The sequence below is a fragment of the Somniosus microcephalus genome, chromosome 5, assembly GCF_052327205.1.
Source record: "Somniosus microcephalus isolate GS21.2 chromosome 5, FLI_Smic_1.0, whole genome shotgun sequence".
Classification (NCBI taxonomy): Eukaryota; Metazoa; Chordata; class Chondrichthyes; order Squaliformes; family Somniosidae; genus Somniosus; species Somniosus microcephalus.
The window spans coordinates 13,747,224-13,767,556 of NC_140991.1; the positions used below are offsets into that span (position 1 = coordinate 13,747,224).

General features: G+C 43.1%; 1 protein-coding gene across 5 annotated transcripts in view; it reads right to left on the reverse strand.

Annotated features, from left to right (window-relative positions):
* The window catches only part of LOC147116898 (uncharacterized), a 347,723-nt gene that overhangs the window by 92,471 nt on the left and 234,919 nt on the right, over nt 1-20,333 (reverse strand). For 3 of the 5 annotated variants that reach the window (XM_085987340.1, XM_085987341.1, XM_085987339.1), the window contains 4 exons: nt 15,905-15,940; nt 12,519-12,623; nt 11,501-11,599; nt 3,638-3,709 (listed from right to left, as the gene is read on the reverse strand). In XM_085987340.1, coding sequence (XP_085843466.1) covers nt 3,638-3,709; nt 11,501-11,599; nt 12,519-12,623; nt 15,905-15,940 — 312 coding nt within the window. The remainder of the gene's footprint in view (nt 1-3,637; nt 3,710-11,500; nt 11,600-12,518; nt 12,624-15,904; nt 15,941-20,333) is intronic. The other 2 variants (XM_085987343.1, XM_085987342.1) reach the window with 1 other exon arrangement.

The following is a 20,333-nucleotide window of genomic DNA, read 5'->3' on the forward strand; positions in this document are numbered from 1 at the left end:
AGGAGGCACTCCAGACAGATGCTAAGAAGGCAATGGGAGCAGATAGCCGTCCCTGTCAATGCAAACAGTGTGGCCCCAAGGACCTGGATGCAGTGCTGCAAGAAGTTCAGTCATCCAGGCAAGTGAAGAGTATTCCATCACACTCCTTACTTGTGCTTTGTAGATGGTGGAAAGGCTTTGGAGGTGAGACACTCGCCGCAGAATACCCAGCCTCTGGCCTGCTCTTGTTGCCACAGTATTTATGTGGCTGGTCCATACATTATATATGTATATATATATGATAGGAGCAGGATTAGGCCATTCGGCCCCTCGAGCCGACTCCGCCATTCAGTGAGATCATGGCTGATCATCCAAACTCAGTACCCATAAGAACATAAGAAATAGGAGCAGGAATAGGCCACTTGGCCCCTCGAGCCTGCTTTGCCATTCAATAAGATCATGGTTGATCTTGGGCTCAAAGCCACTTCCCCGCCCGCTCCCCATAACCCTTCACTCCCTTAATCTTGCAAAAATTCTGTCTATCTCCACCTTAAATGTATTTAATGACCCAGCCTCCACAGCTCTCTGGGGCAGAGAATTCCAGAGGTTTATGATCCTCTGAGAGAAGAAATTCCTCCTCACCTCAGTTCTAAAAGGGCGACCTTTATTCTAAAACTGTGCCCCCGTGTTCTAGATTTCCCCATGAGGGAAACATCCTCTCTGCATCTACCTTGTCGTGCCCCCTCAGTATCTTCTAAGTGTAGAGGTCACGGGTTTGGGAGGTGCTGCCAAAGAAGCCTTGGCGAGTTGCTGCAGTGCATCAACTGAGGGGTATCTTTGGGTACCAGGGCTGAGTTAGAATATATTTATTTTTAGGTTAACTTTAAAAAAAAAAAATTATCCCAATCTCTAGACAGTTGGTGAACCTCTTCAGGAAAAACTTTTTTTTTATGTTTCACATTTCAATTCATGCGGTGTAATGCAGACAAAGGTGAGTTGGGGAATCTGTAAACCAAGGTCCTGAACTGGAAATGTTGATGTGAATGAGTGTCTGATTAAAGCTGAACAATACCAAGGTGGGAGGGGGAGGGAAACACTTTTTAATCTTAAATTAGGCCGCAGTTCTGCAAGTGCTTTTGCTTCCATGGAAAGTGGTTTTGGGTGCACTTCAATGAAAAAGTGGTGATATAACCCAAGAGATAATTGAGGGTACTAAAGGCATGAGGCATGAGTCACGTATGGGTTTATGTTTGCACTGAGTGCATGTTAACTCCAGCTTTAGTTCTCACCACCTCCCAAAAAATGTTGGAAACAAAGTTATTGCTAATATCTGGTGTAATAATAAAACTTAAAAGAACAAATAATTTGGTTCATCAAGTGTTTTCCTTCCACCAACAATATCCAGTCTATTTGTTTTTGGGATGAGACGTTAAATCTGCTCCTGTGGTTCAGATGGATTAATAAGGGACAGCCAGCACGGATTTGTTAAAGGCAAATCGTGTCTGACTAACTTGATTGAGTTCTTTGATGAAGTAACAGAGGATTAATGAAAGTAGTGTAGCAGATGTATATATGGACTTTCAAAAGGCATTTGATGAAGTACCACATAACAGACTTATTCGGAAAATAGAAGCACACGGTATTAAAGGGACGGTGGTAACTTGGGTACATAATTGGCTACGGGATAGGAGGCAGAGAGTAGTGGTGAATGGATGTTTTTCTGACTGGAGAGAAGTACGCAGTGGGGTCCCCAAGGGGTCGGATCTAGGATCATTGCTTTACTTGTTATATATAAAATGACCTGGACTTTTTGGGTATAGGAAGTACAATTTTGAAGATGATACAAAACTTGGCAATGTAGTAAATAGTGATTTGAGACGGTGGGGTGGCAATATGGCATTATTGTATATATTCTTTTAAGTTGTTGTAAATGTTGTTGTAAAAGTTGTAGCTGTTGTTGCAGAAGTTGTTGTAGTAAAATTTGCCCACGGACAAAAGGTCGCGCTCAAAGGAGTTTGTGGCCCACTCAGTACAAAATAAAGTTAGAGGGAACATTGCTGCTCAACACCACATCCTGTCATTAATGAGGTAGCCTTATGTTTCTTACTTACTCAAGAGAAGGGTGCAGGGAGTCAGACTATTAACAAATTTGACAGGAGCCGAGAAAGCTTTTCATGGGGCATAACTGTTTCACCTAGATTGAGGTCAAGCAAGTGGACCACCGGTGGTGAAGCCTATGTGGAACTTTCAGCCAAAGCATTGCTGGGCTGGACAGATGTGGCTTGGGAAGGGTCTTTATCAGAAGGGTAATGCAATGTTACCAGAAGGCTTTGCAGAACATCTGTCCGAACAAGATGCCATGAGTACAGTCGCACTGTAATGGTACCAGTAAGTACCAATTCCATAGGTCAGGATGGAAGGAGCCATTTAAGGCATTTGGATGCTCCCAAAGTGCTGTACAAGCCCCGATTTAGAAATCTGGCAGAGTAGAAATAAACTGAAGGAAAATTACTGCTGGCCACAGCTGTACCTCTCCTTTTGCTTTGAAGTTTGCATGGAGACAAAAAGGAAAATTAAAAAAGGTATCTATTTTAATTAAATCCCTTGTCAGCAGCCCACCACCTCTAGCGAGCTCCTTCACCCAATAGGGAATAAAGTTCGCCTAAATAAATTGAAATTAAAAAATGCAATATCAGGAGAATTACCATGTAGCCCTCAGGCTAAACAATATTCATGGGCTGGAGTTTCTGCTCGATTGCGCATGTTTTCTCAGCGCAATTCGCCCACTATCGCCGTAACCGGCACAAAAGATCACAGAATTTTAAGCGCAAATTACATTCAGCGCAACTTGAGCTTCCGTGATCATTTGCGTTAGTTCCAGAAACATTGTGCTAGAAGCAGGCCCTGTTAATTGCTGATTGGTGGTGGATTGACACCGATTTAAAATGCTTATTTTGTGTGATACACCCATTTTCAGCTGAATGAATCAAGCTTTACCAAGTTACCACTTCTAATTATATCAATATTTTGTAAAACAAATTTTTTAAGTCACAGTCAAAGGAACTGAATATCAGGCGCTGCGTATAACGGGCGGCCGAACCAATACCGCCCGATTTGCGCCACAGCCCAAGACGAATTTCTAGACCTTAGTCTAAACTAAGAATGTTGCCTCTGAGATATACTGGCAATTCAATACATTTATTACTTTGAAACAGGAACTGTAAGTAAGACATTGCAATCGAGTTAAATCTGTTACGTGTCCCTGTTTCTGTTCAATGTTAACTTCTATAATTAATTTCATTGTAATTGCTTCAGGCTTCAGATATCTGTCAGTGTATTATTTTTCTGTCAGACAGAGAGATTAGGAGTACAGTATATGGTGAGATCCTTTACTATTTTCAGTGCATACTTAATGGTAAAAGGCATTCATTGCTCACCCTGAAGCCTGATATCACAGATTACATCACACATAATATTATACATTAGTTCATAAAGAGCATACTTTTGCGTTGGGCATGAGAAAAGTATCTGGAGTGAGCTTCGATCGTAACTTTGGACAACAATGCTGTGCACCAGTGAATCTTCCTTAAAACTGCAGCACTTTAAAAAAAAAAGACTCAAGTGTCCCTCAGTTAAAGTCTCCTTTGTCAGTACTTACATGGTGTGTACCTCTGCTGGTAAGTCGGCGTGGACTGATAGCCCTGCAGGACCTCCTCGACCATTGACAAGGCTGTAATAAAGCATAGAACAGAAGTAGTCAGTACTAGCCTTGCACATAAAACAAATCTAAGACCTCTCCACCTCACTATCCTCCTTTAAGACGCTTCTTAAAACCTACTTCTTTTACCAAGCTTTTGGTTATCTGCCCAAATATCTTATTATGTGGCTCGGTGTTAAATTCTGTTTGATAATACTCCTGTGAAGTGTCTTGGGATGTTTTACCACGTTAAAAGGCACTGTATAAATGCAAGTTGTTTTTGTTGTAAAGATTCTGAGTGCTGCTATCAAAGTGTGGATGCAGTAATGTTTAACTAGTCATTATTCCCTGGTTTGACTAATTAAAGTGGAGTTCAAGGCCCACACTAGGACTTAAGCTCATAATCTAAACGGACACTTCAATACGGAGGGAATGCTGCACATTCAGATGCAATGCTGAACCGGGCTGTAGAGAGGGCTTCAAACTGAATAGTGGGGGGGTGGGGGGGGATCAGGTGAGTGGGAATTTAAAAAGTCAATGAGAAATGAGAAAACAATAGAGTAGGATAGAGATGGGGGAAATAATAACCAGAGTGTGACAGGAAGGGACAGAATGTTTAAAAATAAGAGTGCTACAAAAAATGGGGCCAAAACAAGATGAAATGGTAAAAAGACAAAGTTAAAAGCTCTATATCTGAATGCACGCAGCATTCATAGCAAGATAAATGAGTTGACGGCACAAATAGATACAAATGGGTATGATCTGATCGCCATTACTGAGACGTGGTTGCAAGGTGACCAGGGCTGGGAACTGAATATTCCAGGGTATTTGACAATTCGGAAGGATAGACAGAAAGGAAAGGGAAGTGGGGTGGCTTTGTTGGTAAAGGATGGGATCAGTGCAGTGGTGAGAAGTGATATTGGCTCAGAAGATCAAGATGTAGAATCGGTTTGGGTGGAGATAAAAAATAATACGGGGAAAAAGTCTCTGGTGGACGTAGTCTACAGGCCTCTGAACAGTAGCAATACTGTTGGACAGAGTATAAATCAACAAATAATGGAGGCCTGTAAAAAAGGTACGGTAATAATCATGGGTGATTTTAATCTCCATATTGATTGGACAAATCAAATTGGCCATGGTAGCCTTGAGTAGGAGTTCATAGACTGCATCCGGGATGGTTTTCTGGAACAGTATGTAATGGAACCAACCAGGGAGCAGGCTATCTTGGATCTGATACAGAATATTTTTTAAATGGTGAGAAACTATTAAATGTTGGTGTTCAGAGAGATTTAGGTGTCCTCGTACAGGAAACACAGAAAGTTAACGTGCTGGTACAGCAAGCATTAGGAAGGCAAATGACATGTTGGCCTTTATTGCAAGGGAGTTGGAGTACAAGAGTAAGGATGACTTACTGCAATTGTACAGGGCCTTGGTGAGACCACACCTGGAGTAGAGTTTTGGTCTCCTTATCTGAGGAAGGACATACATGCCTTGGAGGTGGTGCAACAAAGGTTCACTAGATTGATCCCTGGGATGAGAGGGTTGTCCTATGAGGAGAGATTGAGTAGATTGGGCCTATACTCTCTGGAGTTTAGAAGAATGAGAGGTGATCTCATTGAAACATAGAAGATTCTGAGAGGGATTGACAGTAGATACTGAGAGGTTGTTTCCCCTGGATCGAAAATGTAGAACTAGGGGGCATAGTCTCAGGATAAGGGGTCAGCCATTTAAGACTGAGATGAGAATGAATTTCTTTACTCAGAGGGTTGTGAACCTTTGGCATTCTCTACCTCAAAGGGCTGTTGGTGCTGAGTCATTGAGTATATTCAAGGCTGAGACAGATAGATTTTTGGACTCTAGGGGAATCAAAGGATATGGAGATCGGGAAGGAAAGTGGAGTTGAGATCGAAGAAATGCCATGATCTTATTGAATGGTGGAGCAGGCTCAAGGGGCCATACGGCCTACTCCTGCTCCTAATGCTTACATTCTTATTATGTTTATAATTTGAATATATACATACCCATTATCCCTACTCTGTCTCCAGCTACTAACCAATTCCCTACCCATGTCAATAGGTTACCTCCAATTCCATGCACTTTAATTTTTATTAACAGTCTCTTATCAAATGCCTTCTGCTAGTCGATATAAATAACATCCAAAGACAATCCTTTATCCTTATCTTTAGTTATCTCATCAAAAAATTCAATTAGGTTCCTGAGAAATTACTTACCCTTTACAAATCCATGTTGGTTCTCACTGATCAGTTTATATTTATCCAAGTGCTCAGTCACTCTGTCCCTAATAACAGATTCTAGTAACTTCCCCAATTCTGGGCACCGCACTTTAGGAAGGATGTCAAGGCCTTTCAATCAAGGTTATTAACTGGAATGGTACGAGGGATGAGGGACAATAGTTACGTGGAGAGACTAGAGAAGTTGGGATTGTTCTCCTCGGAGCAGAGAAGGTTAAGAGTCGATTTACTAGAGGTGTTCAAAATTATGAAAGGTTTTGATAGAGTAAATAAGGAGAAACTGTTTCCACTAGCAGGAGGGTCAGTAACCAGAGGACACAGATTTAAGATAATTAGCAAAAGAACCAGAGGGGAGATGAGGAGAATTTTTATTATGGAGCGAGTTGTTATGATCTGGAATGCACTGCCTGAAAGGGGGGTGGAAGCAGATTTAATACTAACTTTCACGCGGGAATTGGATATATACTTGAAAAATGAAAAGTTTGCAGGGCTATGGGGAAGAGAGCAGTGGAGTGGGACTAATTGGTTAGCTCTTTCAAAGAGCCGGCATAGGCACAATGGGCTGAATGGCATCCTTCAGTGCTGTATGACTCTATGGGCTAGATTTTCAGTATAGACAGTTTTGGGGCGCTAACCTTAGCGCCCGCCCGAAGTTAGCGCCCGCCCCAAAGTAGCGCCCCGTTGCCGGAAATTCAGTGGCTTCGCCCTAAGAGGTTGGTGGAGCGCTAATAGAGGCGTTCCACTACTATCTTTAGGCGCTAAGCCGGCGGTGCAGAGCGCAGCGCCCGAGCTCGGGCGCAGCACACGGCAGACACTCTGGTGCCAGTGAGCTCTTAAAGGGGAAGGGTGCATGTGTTTTTTTCGGAGGTGGTGGTGGTGGTGGTGGTGGTGGTGGTGGTGGTAAATACACTGTTCACAACAACACACTGGATCCTTCCACACACCACATGCAGACTGCCGTTTATAGTGCAGGAGGAGTGCCCTTTAATTTGCGCTCCCCAGGGTGTGTTGCGTTCCATTGTACAAACGCTCTGGACGCCAGCCGCACAATGGGGCGGTCCGACTGAAGTTTGGATTCGGGGCGGCCAAAGGGCGTTGCACGAGGATGTGACGTCATTTTCTGCGCGCGCATCCGGGCGGCCGCTAAACTTTGCGCCGGCGCTAACGGGCAACTTAATTTGGGGCGGGGCGCAAACTGCGCTGCGCCCGGGCGCTGCACGAATAGCGCCCGAAAATCACTTCTCTTAAGGCGCTAACTGCTGGCGCAAGCAACTGAAAATCTAGCCCTATAATTCTATGATTCCAGAAGCATTTGCAGAAAATTTGTCCGAACAAGATGTCATGAGTGCAGTTCCACAGTAATGGTACCAGTAAGTAGCAATTCTATAGGTCAGGATAGAAGAAGTCATGTAAGGAGTCTGGTTGCTCACAGAGTGCTGAACAAGCCGTGACTTGTTAGACATCTGGCACTGAAGAAAAATTAATGCTGGCCACAGTTGTACTTCTCCTTTTGCTTTGAAGTTTGCACTGAGACAAAGGTATTAAAAAGGTATCTACTTTAATTAAATCCTTGGTCAGCTTCCTAGCGAGCTTCCTTCACCCAATAGGGAATAAAGCTCGCCTAAATAAATTGAAATTTTAAAATGTACAATCAGGAGAAATCCCGTGTTAATTAACCCTCAGGCAAAACAAAGGGCTTCAATGGCGGGTTGAGAAAATTTATCTTTTAATATTTTACGGGAACATTGTAGCCACTTCAAAATGGTTTCTGCAGGATATTGCTGGGAAATTTTCTGCTGTCTATCTCTGCATAGAAAAGCTAACAAGGCAATATAGTTGTTTATTACCAGACATATACATCTGGGTAAACGGGTGCACATGGGTGATAAAGAAAATTAGGATTGATCACCATTATCTAAATGGAGAGAAACTGCAAAGTGCTACAGTACAAAGGGATCTGGGGGTCCTGGTGCATGAAACACAAAAAGTTAGTATGCAGGTGATCAGGAAGGCCAATGGAATCTTGGCTTTTATTGCAAGGGGGATGGAGTATAAAAACAGGGAAGTCTTGCTGCAGTTATACAGGGTACTGGTGAGGCCACACCTGGAATACTGCGTGCAGTTTTGGTTTCCATATTTAAGAAAATATATACTTGCTCTCGAGGCAGTTCAGAGAAGGTTCACTCGGTTGATTCCAGAGATGAGGGGGTTGACGTATGAGGAAAGGTTGAGTAGGTTGGGACTCTACTCATTGGAGTTCAGAAGAATGAGAGGCGATCTTATCGAAACATATAAGATTGTGAGGGAGCTTGATCGGGTGGATGCGGTGAGGATGTTTCCACTGATGGGTGAGATTAGAACTAGGGGGCATAATCTTAGAATAAGGGGCTGCCCTTTCAAAACTGAGATGAGGAGAAACTTCTTCACTCAGAGGGTAGTAAATCTATGGAATTTGCTACCCCAGAGAGCTGTGGAAGCTGCAACATTAAATAAATTTAAAATGGAGATAGACATTTTCCTAGCAGATAAGGGAATTAGGGGTTACGGGGAGAGGGCAGGGAAGTGGACGTGAGTCTAGATTCAGATCAGCCATGATCCTATTGAATGGCGGAGCAGGCCCGAGGGGCCGTATGGCCTACTCCTGCTCCTATTTCTTATGTTCTTATCAATTGTTCATATGTCTGTTCTTGGCTTTTATAATTGCCTCATTAGGAGGTTTTGCAAGCAAGGCTCACACTGTCAAGTTATATCCTGAAAGGATATGGATTGTTTGACTAGTATCCATCAGAAAACCTGTGTGCCTTTGAAATCTAATTATGATCAAAAGCATTATTTAATTGTAAAGACAACTTTTTAATTTTCTTTAGTACAAACTTCTAAGTGAAGGCAGAGGTACATTCATCTTTCATTGGTGTATTTCTACTTTGCCATTTGGCTAAGGAGTTGGGGCTAGTAGGGCTCTCTGTGAGCATCCAGTCTCACATAAAACTTCTCAGCCACAGAGACATTAAGGGCTAGAAATTGGGTATCGCCCCGGTTGGGGCGCAAACTTTGGAAAAGTAGGAAAAGTAGCGCCAGGTGCTTTTGATTCTCTGCTGATGGGAAATTCAGCTTTAGCACTCCAAGAGGGAAGTGGAGCACTAAATCAAGCGCCGACCACTTCTCATAGGGCGCTAAAGTCCGGGAGCGGGGCGGTAGCGGTAGAGTGCTTAACAATTTGGAATGCATCGCTAACGGCATCAGAGGCTTCTTCCCTCGCTTGAAGGGAAGGGCCAGTAATGCTTCACAACATACTTGTTGGCAGGTCTGAGTTGCTAGGCGACCTGCGTGACTGCCATTACAGCCCCAAATACTCTCACAAAGTGGAGGGCTTGGACATCTTGTAGCAATGAAGTGACCAAAAACTTTCAGCAGGAACCAGACTGGTGGAAATATTAAAGGTTGGCCTACCTGAAAACCCTTCCCTTTAAATAGCGCTCCCCAAGCGGCCAGCCACGTTGACAACGACTCCTCTTCCTGCCGTTGTTCATGGCCGGCGATACAGCAGGGGGCGGAAGCCAATTTCACATCCGGGGCCCTGCGCACTTTATGACGTCACGATCTGCGAGGCGCTCAAGGCCCAGGCGGTAAGAAGTAGCGCCAGCGCTAAACCGAAAATGAATTTCGTGGGCATCGCTGCATTCACCACGCCCGGTCACTAACCCCTTAGCGCCCCATTAGCGCCCCCCAGGCACTAACAGGAGGCACTAACCAACCGAATTTCTCCCCCTAAGAATATTACCTCAGATATACTGGAGATTTAAAATAATTATTACTTTGAAACAGGAACTGTAAATTAAACATTGCAATCGAGTTAAATCTGTTATGTGTGTGCCTGTTTCTATTCAAATTTACTTGATTTGTAATTGTAGCTTCAGATATATGGGCCGTGATTTTGCCGGCACTCAGAGTGGGTTTGGAGGCGGGTCATGGGTTAAATTCGTTTTGATTGACAGCGGGTTCTGATCCCGCCGTCAACCTGCCTCCAAACAGCTTTCCCAAGTGTCGGGTCCCCGATTTGCGAATGGACCCGACACCCAGCGGCGGGAAGCGGATTAAAGGCAATTACCTGCCTATTAACAGGTACTTGCCAGTAGTTGTCAGCCTATTTTTGGATTTTCCCGCTTCTCGTCGGCCTTCCCGACATCTGGACACCACGCCAGGTAAGTGTGGCATGTTGCGAGTCTGCTGTAATGTTTGTGGAATTATGACAGCTGCAGAAGTTGTGAGTCTCAGAGGAAAGAAAATGTTGGGTACTGCATTTTTAATCCATTTACAGATTTCTTTAGCTTATAAGTTTTTTAATCCATGTCCAGTGCCACCTCATTGGGAGAACCTCTCTCACCAGCGACAGATCGCTTCTGTCACCTCACCTGCAGCTGCCATCTATTCCAGCCTATGGAGGGAGTCATTAGAGAGCCTGGGTGCAAGAGGTCACCTTTGTGCAGTGATCATCAGTGTTTTCAGCACCTCAATGCTGTCAAACACTGAGAAATCAACTGTCAAAATAAAATTGTGCGTGGTCCCTTTAAGGAAACCGGCAGATGACGCATCATCAAATGACGTCATCAGACCCGCTTCCTGTTAATTGGCCGGCAAGCCCGTAGGCCGGGCTTAACAAAGTCAATCAAGGCAAAATCACGTCTGTGGAGCGGGTGCAGCTGGGGGGCGGGATGGGAAGCCGGAAACCAGCTGACCCGCACTCAACCCGCCTCCATTAATAAAATCGCGGCCATGCTTTGTCAGTGTGTTATTTGTCTGTCATGCAGAGTATATGATGAGATTCTTTGCATACATTATGGTAGAAGTTACTCATTGTTCACTTTGAAGCCGGATAGCTCAGATTACTTCACACAGCAAGAGCGACTCAGATGAGAGGCACCCTCTGCATTGTCATACACCTACACCCAGCCGCCTAAAGTCAAGGAAGAGCTTCATGAACAGTGTTGTTCCATTACAATCAACCTCATCTGAAGCCCGCATCGCCTTGTGGAAAGACCGGCTCGCCAGTCTTGAACAACCCCCAGCGATGGAAATTTTACCTGATGAAAGCCTTCCCCCAGGAGCTAATTGCAACTGGGCAATCTGGAAGTGCCTTAACAGACTTAGGACCGGTGTAGGTTGCTCAAAGGTGTCACTAAGCAAATGGGGATATTCAACCAGCCCGACAACTTGTGAATGTGGAACTGAGGCACAGACTATGCAACATCTCCTGCAATGCCCATCATTAGAGGAACCCTGCACTGTTGCAGACCTTGCTGAATCCAACAACAAGGCGCAAAAATGTGTCCAGTTCTGGCTGAGCTATGTATAGACTGTCCGTGGACACGATAAGAAGACTTCACACATATTATAATTTGGTTCATGGGGAACATAGTTTTGCATTGGGCATGAGAAAGGTATTTGGAGTGAGCTTCAATCGTAACTTTGAACAAGCAATGCTGTGCACAACTGAACCTTCCTTAAAACTGCTGCACTTTTTTTTAAAAATGACTCAAGTGTCCCTCAGTTAGTCTCCTTTTTCAGTACTTACATGGCAAATTTGAATATCTCTTTGGACAAGTTCTCGACTTAGATTTTGGCCGGGCACCCGATGAGGGTGGGGCTGGGGGTGCTGCTGCTACGGCTGGGGCTGTTATAAAGCATAGAATGGAAGTAGTCAGTACTAGACTTGTAAGTCAAAATAAATCTAAGAGCTAACTGGTCATTCATCTCATTGTTGGGATTAGTGTTGTGTGAAATTGTTCATGTTAGCTGTGGCTCAGTTGGAAGCACTTTCACCTCGGAGTCAGAAGGCTGTGAGTTGAAGTCCCACTCCTGGAACTTGAGCACATCACCTGTCTGACAGTCTAGTGCAGTACTGAGCAAGTGCTGCATTGTTGGAGGTGCTGTCTTTCGGATGAGATGTTAAGCCAAGCTATGTCTTCCCTTGCAGGTGGATGTAAAAGATCCCATGCACTACTTTGAAGAAGAGCAGACCAATACTTATTCCTCAACCAATACCACTAAAAAGATTATCTGGTCATTATTACATTGCTGTTTTTGGTACCTTGCTTTTCGCAAATTGGTTGCCGCATTTCCTACATTACAACTCTTTATGACACTTCAAAAGAACTTAATTGGCTGTAAAGCGCTTTGGGACATCCTGAGGTTGTGAAAGGCACTATATAAATGTAAGTCTTTCTTTTTTTTCCATTGTTGTTGTGAGATAGGCTGCACATTTCCCTACATTACAACAGCGACTATACTTCAAAAGTATTTCATTGGTGTGAAGTGGTTGGGATATTATGAAGGGTCCTTTATAAATGCACGTTCTTCATCTATCCAGATCCCCATGCATTTGTTTTGCCTGTTTTCTATTGTTTAACTCTCCCCCACCCCCATTTTATGTCATTCGCAAATTTAGACAATTTTGTTTCTGACCCCATCTCCAAATAACTTACATACACTTTAACAGCAATGGCCCCAGCACCAATTCCTAAATCACCCTGCCGGTTTAGCCATTTTCCAATCAACCTCAGAAGTTTCTCTCCTAATCCATGTCTTTCTACCTTGTGGGCTTGATTCTGCTGGTGGTTCAGGTACTGTCGGCTGCTGAACAGGACAGGTTCCTTTTGCTGTTCGGTGTATGCCTGATGCTTTCTGTTTTTCCATTTCTGATTATGAAACAATTAGTTAAAATGTTTTACAGCAAACAAGTACTGAATACTGCCATCAAAGCACAAGTAACGTTGAATCAGTAATTCATTGATACAGACTGTTAAAAGATTTCCTTGCAGGGAATATAAATTCATATTTGTTAGAGGACAGACTTTTGTTAAAGGATAGATGTTATGTTTGTTGGAAGCCAGTCTGACTACAGAACCATCAACCCTAGGGATATTTTGGGAGTCCAAGGCTGAAAATTCTGTACCAGTATATTACGCTACAGTCCTCTTCTGAGCTTTTGTGTCTTGATTTTCCTCCATTATACTGCCTGACATTGGGTGATGAAGAAGAAAGAAAATGGAGTGGGGTGGCCTACCACCTGATCCAGCCCATGAAACTGTTACCAGGAATTTTCCACCATCATCTGTCCTAGCAGGGAACTTGGCAGCTCGGATGGCTTTCCTGAACCCACCCTCACACTTAAATGGCAATGGCATTGGGACCAGGGAAGCCATCCAATTTCCTTTGCTCCAACCTGAGGTATCCGGAGAAGAGGTACATCCTGTGGAGAGGGTACAATAGACTACCTCCATACCTGGTCATGAAGAGGCTTTGGTTCATGGGCAGCTGTTGGTTAAAAGTTTAGAAGACCATCTCAGGCCTTGCTGTCCCTTTTAATGATGGCTCCTCCTTCTCTTTGGGTGCCAGTGGATTTCACGTTGCAGTGCCCCTCCATTTCATTCCCTGTCAATGGTGAGCTCCATCTGTACAATGACAATGCCACCGAGAGCCCGGTGCAGGAAGTTGGGTCAGGTTGGCAGGCAACAGTACTGCCTCAACCAATCTCTAGCAACAAAACCACCCCATAGGGAAATTAAGACTTTAAAAATCGGTGGCAATCTTTCAATGTCAGGCTCTGCTGACTAGAAAAGATTCGTTATCTCAACAGCTTTCACCACAGGACTCTCACCCTCACATATAGAAAAGAAAAATAGAATTCAAAACCTGAATGGCTGAAAAAGCTGAATAGGGTCGAAAAGAATGACAGTCAGGTACAGTTAAAATTTTGAAAGTTTGTGAAAGCGGAGTTAAAGTTAAATGCTGCTTGCTGTTTAAGACAACAGGCAGAAGAAGAAAAAGTAATTTCTTCTGTGGGATGGGGTATCCTATTTTGTATGTGGAAGTTTAGTGAATAAAGAATATCCTAGAAATGCAGCGAGTTGTTACATAGAAATACAGCTAAGAAACAGGCCATGCAGCCCAAGCAGTCCATGCTGGCATTTATGCTTCACTCGAGCCACCTCCCATCCTTCCTCATATAACGCTATCAGCATAGCCCTCTATTCCCTTCTCCCTTATATGCTTATCTAGTTTCCTCTTAAATGCATCTATACGAGTCGCATCAACCACTCCCTGTGGTATTGAGTTTCACAATCTCACTACTCTCTGGGTAAAGAAGTTTCTTCTGAATTCCCTATTTGATTTCTTGGTAAATATCTTATATTGATGGCCTCTAGTTTTGCTCTTCCCCACAAGTGGAAACACTCTCTCTGTGTCTAGTCTATCAATACCTTTCATAATTTTAAAGACCTCTATTAGGTCACCCCTCAGCCTTCTCCTTTCAAGAGAAAAGAGACCCAGCCTGTTCATCCTTTCCTGATAGGTATAACCTTGCATTTTTAAATCCTTTTTATAATATCGTAACCAGAATTGTACACAGTACTCCAAGAGTGGTCTAACCAAGGTTCGATACAAGTTTAGCGTAACTTCTCTACTTTTCAATTCTATCCCTCTCAAAATAAATCCTAGTGCTTGGTTTGCTTTTTTTATGGCCTTATTAACCTGCATCACTACTTTTAGTCATTTGTGTAATTGTACTCCCAGATCCCTTTGCTCCTCTACCCCATTTAGATTCTTATTTTCCAAATAATACTTGACATCCTTATTTTTCTTACCAAAACGCAATACCTCACACTTATCAGTGTTGAATTTCATTTGCCAATTATATGCCCATTCTGCAAGTTTATTAATGTCTTCTCGTAATTTGTTGCAGTCCTCCTCAGTATTGACTATCCCCCAATTTGGTGTCACCCGGAAATTTAGAAATTGTGTTTTTGATTCCAAAGTCTAAATCGTTCATATAATTTGTGAACAACAGTGGTCCCAGCACTGATCCTTGTGGAACACCACTACCCACCTTTTGAATAGCTACCATTTATCCCTACTCTCTGCTTTCTGTTGTGAAGCCAGCTAGCTATCCATTCTCCTACTTGTCCCATGACTCCACATGCTCTGACTTTATTCATTAGTCTATTATGTGGTACCTTATTGAATCATAATTTATCTGTAAATCTAGATAAATTACATCGACTGCATTACCCTTGTCTATTCTCTGTTATCGCTTCAAAGAATTCAATGAGGTTGGTCAAGTAAGACTTTCCCTATTAAAATCCATGCTGACTACTTTTTATTATATTTTCAGTTTCTAGATATTTTTCTATTACATTTTTGATTAAGGATTCCATTACTTTTCCTACCACTGACGTTATCTGACACTACACCATTTTCTAACAAATTATTATAAATGTGTAATAGTGCCTCTTCTCTATATTCTTTTTAAATGTATGGATGTAATCCATCCAGACCAGGGGTTTTATTCTTTGAATTTGATTAGTTTATATTTATCCTCTTTTTATTTTAAATGTGGTTATATAATTTCTAATCTCATTTTCCGATGTCATGCCCACCTGATCTGTCTCCCTGGTAAATACTGAAGCAAAGCAATTGTTTAATATTTCTGCCATTTTGTTATTGCTGCCTGTGATTTTATCCTGACCATCCCTTAGTGGCCCTATTCCCGTCCCGACTTTAAAAAATGTTTAACTTTCAAAAATGCGTTTGTTTGTCTGCTTATCTCCCTATGTTCACAACAGAGGGAAGGCATAATTCCAGACAATCCCTGCTGAGCACCTGGGGTCGGGGACCTTCCAACCCAATGGGTGGGAGGTCTTTAGCTATACCGAAACACACTAATAAATTCCTTATTGTTGCATTCTTTGGGAAAACAATTTCAAAACCTAATTCATTATTACTTTAACTATTGTTTGCCTCAGCGCATTTAAAAAAAAATTCTCTTAAATATACTTTGCTTTAAACTTAAATGTAACTCTCTTTTCCCAAATCTTTTCTGTGGTCAAAGAAATACCAAACCATGAAAGTTATCTTCTTCTGCAAACCACTGGATTTCCCAAAACAAATTGAAATCACCAGCCCTCATGCTACAACTTACCTTCTTTAAGCAGTTGTTCTTCCTTCATCAACCTCTCTGTTGACAGAGAATAGAGGTAGAGTTCAAACTTTGCACCTCAAAAATATTAAGGAATGGCTGTCCAATTTATAGTTATGTTGCAATACATGCCTTTACTTACTACCCAAGTGTGAATGAGGCAATTTTCAAAAACCTTAAAACACCCAATGAGAAGTTAGTTGAAATTATTTAAATTGACCACTTTGATGAGATAGTTCACATATGCTAATGAAAATTACAAGATTCACTGTTGATGGTAGAACTGCAAAATGGAGTTCAGGAGGGTGAGGTTAACATTAAGATGTTCTTACATAGAAACATAGAAACATAGAAGATAGGAGCAGGAGTAGGCCATTCGGCCCTTCGAGCCTGCTCCGCCATTCAATGTGATCATGGCTGATCATCCAAACTCAGTACCCTGTCCCTGCCTTTTCCCCATATCCCTTGATCCCTTCAGCCTCAAGAAACATATCCAACTCTTTCTTGAATATATTTAATGAACTGGCCTCCACCGCCCTCTGTGGCAGAGAATTCCACAGGTTCACCACTCTCTGGGTGAAGAAGTTCCTCCTCATTTCAGTCCTAAATGGCTTACCCCTTATCCTTAGACTATGACCCTTGGTTCTGGACTCCCCGGCCATCAGAAACATCCTTCCTGCATCTAGTCTGTCCAGACCTGACAGAATTTTATAGGTTTCGATGAGATCCCCTCTCAATCTTCTAAACTCCAGTGAGTATAAACCCAATCGACACAATCTCTCCTCATACGTCATTCCTGCCATCCCAGGTATCAGCCTGGTGAATCTTCGCTGCACTCCCTCCATGGCAAGAATGTCCTTCCTCAGGTATGGTGGCCAAAACTGCACACAATACTCAAGGTGCGGTCTCACCAAGGCCCTGTACAACTGTAGCAAGACATCCTTGTTCCTGTACTCGAACCCTCTTGCTACGAAGGCCAACATACCATTTGCCTTCTTAACCGCCTGCTGCACCTGCATGCTTACCTTCAGCGACTGGTGCACAAGGACACCCAGGTCTCTTTGCACTTCCCCTTCTCCCAATCTATTGCCATTCAAATAATAATCTGCCTTCCTGTTTTTGCCACCAAAGTGGATAACCTCACATTTATCCACATTATAGTGCATTTGCCATGTTTCTGCCCAATCACCCAACCTGTCCAAATCATACTGGAGTTTCCAGACATCCTCCTCGCAGCTTACCCTCCCGCCCAGCTTTGTGTCGTCTGCAAATTTGGAGATATTACATCCAATTCCCTCGTCCAGATCATTAATATATATTGTGAACAGCTGGGGTCCTAGGACCGATCCTTGCGGTACCCCACTAGTCACTGCCTGCCACTCGGAAAACGACCCGTTTATTCCAACTCTTTGCTTTCTGTCCGCCAACCAATTCTCTATCCAAGTCAATACCTTGCCCCCAATCCCATGTGCCTTAATTTTGCACGCTAATCTCTTGTGTGGGACCTTATCGAAAGCCTTCTGAAAGTCCAAATACACCACATCCACTGGTTCTCCCTTATCTATTTTACCAGTTACATCCTCAAAAAATTCCAGTAGATTAGTCAAGCATGATTTACCTTTTGTAAATCCATGTTGACTTTGACCGATCCTGTCACTGCTTTCCAAGTGCTCTGCTATTACATCTTTTATAATAGACTCTAGCATTTTCCCCACTACCGATGTCAGGCTTACCGGTCTATAATTCCCCGCTTTTTCTCTACCACCTTTTTTGAATAGTGGGGTAACATTAGCTACCCTCCAATCCATGGGTACCGATCCAGAGTCTATCGAGTTCTGGAAGATGATCAGTAGTGCATCTACTATCTCTAGGGCCACTTCCTTAAGTACCCTGGGATGTAGACCATCAGGCCCTGGGGATTTATCGGCCTTCAGTCCCATCAATTTTCCTAACACCATTTTCCTACAAATACTGATTTCTTTCAGTTCCTCGCCCCCATCAGACCCTGTGCTCCCCGGCATCTCTGGGAGGTTATTTGTGTCCTCCTTTATGAAGACAGAACCAAAGTATGCACTTAGCTGGTCTGCCATTTCCTTGTTTCCCATTATAAATTCCCCCGATTCTGACTGTAAGGGACCTACGCTTGACTTCACTAATCTTTTTCTCTTCACATATCTATAAAAGCTTTTACAGTCAGTTTTTATGTTCCCTGATAGCTTACTCTCATATTCTATTTTCCCTTTCTTAATTAATCCCTTTGTCCTCCTTTGTTGACTCCTAAACTGCTCCCAATCCTCAGGATTATTGCTTTTTCTAGCCAATTTATATGTCCTCTCCTTGGATCTTATGCTATCCCTAATTTCCCTTGTTAGCCACGGTTGAGTCACCTTTTTTGTTTTATTTTTACGCCAAACTGGGATGAACAAATTCTGTAGCTCATCCATTCGGTCTTTGAATGTTTGCCATTGCCTATCCACCGTCAACCCTTTGAGCGCCATTCCCCACTCAATCCTACCCAACTCGCTCCTCAGACCATCGTAGTTTCCTTTATTTAAATTGAGGACCCTTGTCTCTGAGTCAACTACTTCATTCTCCATCTTAATGAAGAATTCGATCATATTATGATCGCTCCGACCCAAGGGGCCTCGTACAACAAGATTGCTAAGTAATCCTTTCTCGTTGCATAATACCCAGTCTAAGATGGCCTGATCTCTGGTTGGTTCCTCGACATACTGGTCCAGGAAACCATCCCGTAAACACTCCAGGAATTCCTCCTCCACAGTATTGTTACTAATTTGGTTGGCCCAATCTATATGTAGGTTAAAGTCACCCATGATGACTGCTGTGCCCTTATTGCACGCTTCTTTAATTTCCCTTTTAATGCCATCCCCAACCTCCACCTTACTGTTTGGAGGTCTATATACCACTCCCACTAATGTTTTTTTCCCCTTAGTATTTCTCAATTCTACCCATACAGATTCCACATCATCAGAGCTAATATCCTTCATTACAATTGTATTAATCCCTTCTTTAACCAGTAATGCTACCCCACCTCCCTTTCCTTTTTGCCTATCTTTCCTGAATATCGAATACCCCTGGATGCTGAGTTCCCAGTCTTGGCCATCCTTGAGCCACGTTTCTGTAATCCCCACCAAATCGTATTCGTTTACCTCTATTTGCGCAGCCAATTCATCTACCTTATTACAAATGCTCCTCGCATTAAGACGCAAAGCCTTCAGGCTTGTTTTTTTAACGCTCTTAGACCTATTAGAATTATTATTTACTGTGGCCACGTTTGATTTAAACCGTTGATTTCTCTGACTGCCACTTTTGTTTTTCTCCTTCCTATCTTTTGCTTTTATCCCTGTTTTCCTTTCCTCTGTCTCCCTGCTCAGGTTCCCAACCCCCTGCCATTTTAGTTTAAACCCCCCCGAACAGTGCTAGCAAACCTCCCCGCAAGGATATTTATCCCACTCTGGTTTCAGGTGCAACCCGTCCGACTTGTACATGTCCCACCTTTCCCAGAAGCAGGCCCAGTGATCCAGGAAACTAAAGCCCTCCCTCCTGCACCAACTCTTTAGCCACGCATTCATCTGCTCTATCCTCCTATTCCTATACTCACTAGCACGTGGCACCGGGAGTAATCCAGAGATTACAACCTTTGAGGTCCTGCTCTTTAATCTGTTCTTAGAATTCTTAGAATTGTATCCCTGAGCGGGTGGAAAGGGTGTCATCTGTGGAGAACAGCTGGCCAAGGTTGAATAATTAAATTTCAGTTGCTGTGCTATTCAGAGGTTAACTGCTGATTTAAACGCAATTCAGTCTGTAGCTGAAGAAACAGTAGAAGTAATGCTCTGAATCAGCTGTGAACTACAATTAAGAGGCATTTAAACAGCTGTAGTAGTACTGCGAAGGCTAGCATGGACATTTGTTGAGTAAAATAGCTGTTGAATTGGGTGGTAGAGTGAGAGAAGACAGGATTACTGGCCGCAAATTGCAAGCTGAATTGCAAGGACTTCAAAGGAGGAAGCACGCGCTTTATAGCACTGATGATCTTGGTGATGGGCCTCATTTTATTTACACTGTTCTGTCCCTAGCTGTTATAACCTTCATGATTAGCCAAAATAGATAACTGTACCCGTGGTTTTCCAGGAGCTAACTTGCCCCTTCCAATAAGGCTGGCATAGAATAAATACATAATGGGAGCTGCCAGGAAACCTGGCACTTGTCTGCATCATTCTGTGCTGCTGGTCACAGACAAACTGGGTACTGAGCATGTCGGCCCCTTTCTGTTCTTGTTCAGTGCAGAAAAGTCCAAACCAGGTCAAGGAAGCCCAGTCCTACTGAAAAATCACTCTCATAGCTGGCAGAATCCAAGAATCTACTAAAGTTAGTCTCTGAGAGAGAGAGAGCGGCCATCCCAAAATCTTAG